Source organism: Sinocyclocheilus rhinocerous, unplaced genomic scaffold (genome assembly GCF_001515625.1).
Source record: "Sinocyclocheilus rhinocerous isolate Xijiao unplaced genomic scaffold, SAMN03320098_v1.1 scaffold185, whole genome shotgun sequence".
In the NCBI taxonomy this organism is placed as follows: domain Eukaryota; kingdom Metazoa; phylum Chordata; class Actinopteri; order Cypriniformes; family Cyprinidae; genus Sinocyclocheilus; species Sinocyclocheilus rhinocerous.
This window is the reverse complement of record NW_015662163.1, coordinates 778,329-782,589: the sequence shown is the minus strand read 5'-3', so window position 1 is coordinate 782,589 and position 4,261 is coordinate 778,329. Positions and strand designations below refer to the sequence as shown.

The window sequence follows — 4,261 nt, the reverse complement described above, 5'->3', positions numbered from 1 at the left end:
AGACAGGCATCTGAGATCGGCTCGATTTGAGAAAGGGGAAAACATTTAACCAGATAAAAAAAAAACCACTGGGTGGATTTTTATCATTATAGGGTGGTTATGTACACACACTGCCAACACACATTTCAGTTCAAACAAATTGTAAAAGTGCATGTAGCATCCTATGACCCCTTTAAAAATAACATTCCTCCAACACAGATTAAAGTAAATATAGGTGAAATGCATAATTCCTTTGCTGCTAAATATAATTATGACATTAAAACAATAATGGCATTTATTTGTAAACAATTTTACTCATTGTTTAGAAAAAATTATGAATTATTATGAAAAAATTATATCCGGCCCAATGATTGAGCCACTGTTGCTATGTCAGGCTGGGCTGCGTTTCAAAGAAGCAGTGTTAATTTAGTATTGTTTTTTGTGTTTTAATTATTTCAGTTCAGTTTTAGTACTTTCATTTTTTACTTTATTTTTTTAAGTTGAAATTTTTCATTTAATATTCATATTCTATTTTATTTCTGCTTTATTTCAATTAATGAAAACCATGTTTAATAGTTTTTGTTCACCATAACGACACTGCCCAGAAGCATTGTGAGTCTCAGTTGATCACACAGACCATTGGTGCCACTGATTTCTACAGTCTACTACTTAGGTTTACAATGCTTTTTGGAAATGCGACCCTGTTTGAGATGCTGAAACAAACAGAGCAATGTTTTGACAGTCACATTGTCTTTAGGGGAATCAGCCAACGAGCAGTTTGCTTATAGTTGACTCTTCATATTAAACTGGGATAGGAAACAATATTACCATTAGAAAATGACACACTTCACCTTTAAGTATTTGCATGATTATCTCTAAAGCGCACTCGAGTTTGTTTTGCTTAAGAGTTACCTTCAGCACTTGACAGCACTTGATTTTTTATCAGACAAACCCATAATGTAGAATGTAGCATTAATATAGCGGCAGTAATGAGGTCATGTCATTGAATCAGAACGTCCTGCAATACCTGGGGTGTGCCGAAGAGACAAAGGGGGTGGACATAGCAGAACAGCAGGACACAGATGTAGCCCCTCCTGGAGGTACACACTCACTCTCTCTGCCTCTCTATCCATCTTTGACTCCAGCTGAGCTCTGAAAGGTGAGGAGAGGCCAAGGAGGAAGGATCACGAGAAAGGCATCTCCCATCTCTGAGTGTGTGCTGACAGTTCACATGGGCTGATCACCAGCATTTTACTGCTCTCGATGCCGTCCAGAGCCATCTCGCTGTCCACGCAGAAACGAGACGCCAGGTGCTCCAGGTGAGTGCCAGATTTCTGCCAACGCTGCAGGAACACAGGGCATATGAACACATGTGTAAGTGCACATTAGCTGCGGACAGCATAAAATATCTTGCATGTAATGTATAGTACACATTCATACTTCACATATATCTACTTATATGTACGCCTCCCTGCACAACAAACAAAGTGATTGTTTTTGATGCTACAGTATGCCGAACGTCCCTGACACTGACATGACAAATGTGATGTATGGAAACGCTGACATCGGCCTGAGAGTAAAGCCTCTCCTGAGGGGCTGTCTAACGCTGGGACTGATACTCATAGAGCTGATGTCAGTGGGTTCCTCCAGAGGAGCTTTCTAAGTGCGGCCTGATTTATGGTCTGTCACGGATGTCTCCTGCATTTTCGTCAGTGGAGGTACCTGCTTGCCGTCGCTGATGTTGCACGGCACGAGCAGGATCTGGGAGGCAGGAAAAGTTGTGGAGACGGACAGACAGTGCTGCTGCTGGCGGATTTGCTGTCCATGGGTATAGATCCACTCCTGTGCGGGAAAAAAACAGGCTTTTCTGATGCTGAACCAATGTATAACAAAATGGAAAAACAAAAGCAATTCCCTTTCTAGAGAATTTCACAGATGTCTTTGCTGTAAATACAAAGATCTTACAGATATTTTAATGTAATAGTTCACCCAAAAATGAAAATTAGCTTACTCTCAGGCAATACAAGAAGTGGATGAATTAAAATGGCTTAACGATGGATTAGTTTTTTACATATATGCAGCTTTACGCTTCACAAGATGTTAATTGATGGACTGGAGTCATGTGGATTATAGTGATGTTTTTATCAGTTGTTTGAACTCTCATTCTGATGGCACCCATTCCCTGCAGAGGATCCATTGGTGAGCAAGTGATAAAATGGTTAATTTCTCCAAATCTGTTATGATGAAGAAACAAACTCATTTACATCTTGGATGGCCTGAGGGTGACTAAATTTTCAGCAAATTGCCATTTGGGGTGAACGATTCCTTTAAATGTTATGTGACAGATTGGACTGATACCAAATTAACCCTTAAAATGGCAAACTAAATGTCTTTAATGAAGTCTTTTAGTGAGTCACATTTGTTCATTAATTTGTAATTAGCTTCAAAAAATCAATCTTTCGTAGATTTAGCATTTACATTACATTTATACATTTACCAGACACTTATTCAAAGCGATTTTTTAATAGAGGAACATAAGCAATTCATCACAGAGCCAACAATATTCATAGTATACAACATCATATTTATTAGAAAACTAGATTAGGAAACAAGCTAGAGCATTTACAGACTTGTTCATTTAAAGATGTCTGTTCTAGTATGTCATCTCTACTTAAATTGTAAACAGAGAGAGAGAGAGAGAGAGATGTTGGAAGAAAATAGACACTTTTTGCTTTCCTTTGAGAAGGTGGTTTCATTTGCAGTTCTGAGACACGTAGGGAGAGAATGATGCACAAGGCCAGTGTGAAAATGTGCTTTTGTGAGCCATGCTGATGAACCGCTTCCCATCTGGTGAGTCTTACAGACGCTTAACAAGGTCACGCGCAGCAGGCAGCAGGGAAACATGCTCTTGTGGTGTTATGGACACACTTAAGTGCTCTGAAATCACTTTTGTGGTGTTCCGGCCCCAAATCTACTGTCTACAATCATCTCTGGGCTTCATAATTTAGAGAAAAAACATCTGAAAAAGGCAACTTTTTTTTATGGTGCACAGAGGAACAAGAGAGAGACTTAAATAAACAGTTTCTGAGTAGAATGAGGGTCTAAGGTTTTATGACTAGTAGTTGGTGGCTTTGGCTGAACCATCTTTTCAGTTTAAGAATTGGTTCCCTTTGAATTTTTTGAGCTGGATGGAGTTTTTCCATCATGGTCTATGACATGGAAATAATAACAAAAAAAATATAATACTACAGTATATATATATATATATATAGATAGATAGATAGATAGATAGATAGATAGATTTAAATATCATACATTGATAATTTTATAGAATTTATTGTTCTTTGTAAAACACCCCATACATTATTAACTGATCATTCCTAGTGGCAAAACTGAAGTTATATACATTTATTTTAATTTCACTGCACTTTAATAATATTTCTTTAAATAGTATTAGTAATAGTAAATAGTACCATAAAAATTCAAATTTCAATTCTGCATCTTGTTTGCTAGCTCAATTAAAATCCAGCAATTGAATGGACTTTAATAGCCACTCACAATTAAATTTTGAATGACGAACAATTGTGTTTTTCTTCCAGGCTCATGCGCAGGTGAGGGAGCCATGAAGGGTGACAGTAGGGCAGATTAGCTGTTCAGAGACCAGAGGGCACCTCTTTGTTTAATATAATTACACAGCAGTGCACCAATGTGACCTGAATTAAATTCCATTACCCCGCTGTAAAAGCTGCCCTTTCAACATGCCCCTGGTTGCATAGCATTTAATGTAATCTAGCATCTCAGAGTCGCAGCCTAACCCTGTGAGATGTCACTGATTCCTGGCGTGAGAGTAAAAATTCACACTACCTTTGCTCCTCCTCTGATTTTCACCAAACTGTTCAGTAGAATATGAGAGCGCAGTGCTTAAAGGCAAGATATGCTGTAAATGGTTATAATTCGACATCTATGGTGTAAGTTTTGTGAATGCCAAATAGACATGGATAATGCAGACAGCGCTATTTCTTCCAGAAATGGCAGTACCAACATTAAAGCTGCAGTCAGTAACTTTTTTTGGTTAAAAATTATCCGAAATCAATATTTGAGCAAGTACATAACCAGCCAGTGTTCAAAACTACTGCCTTACTTTAGCCCGATTCACAACAGTTATCTTATAATAATGTTTTCTATTTTGAGTGGTACGGGTAGGTTTTCGCTGGAAATTCGAGCATGGCACTGCGTCATTACGTCACGTCTGTAAACATAAAGAAGTTGTCCCGGCTACTAG

The 4,261-nt window shown here is 38.1% G+C and overlaps 1 protein-coding gene across 2 annotated transcripts in view; it reads right to left on the bottom strand.

Annotated features, from left to right (window-relative positions):
- galnt14 (UDP-N-acetyl-alpha-D-galactosamine:polypeptide N-acetylgalactosaminyltransferase 14 (GalNAc-T14)) overlaps positions 1–4,261 on the bottom strand; it is a 47,127-nt gene that overhangs the window by 1,614 nt on the left and 41,252 nt on the right. The window contains exons 14-15 of one of the 2 annotated variants that reach the window (XM_016537579.1): positions 1,702–1,821; positions 1,007–1,322 (exon numbers count right to left, since the gene is read on the bottom strand). In XM_016537579.1, coding sequence (XP_016393065.1) covers positions 1,164–1,322; positions 1,702–1,821 — 279 coding nt within the window. In that variant the 3' untranslated portion in view covers positions 1,007–1,163. The remainder of the gene's footprint in view (positions 1–1,006; positions 1,323–1,701; positions 1,822–4,261) is intronic. The other variant, XM_016537580.1, reaches the window with a different exon arrangement.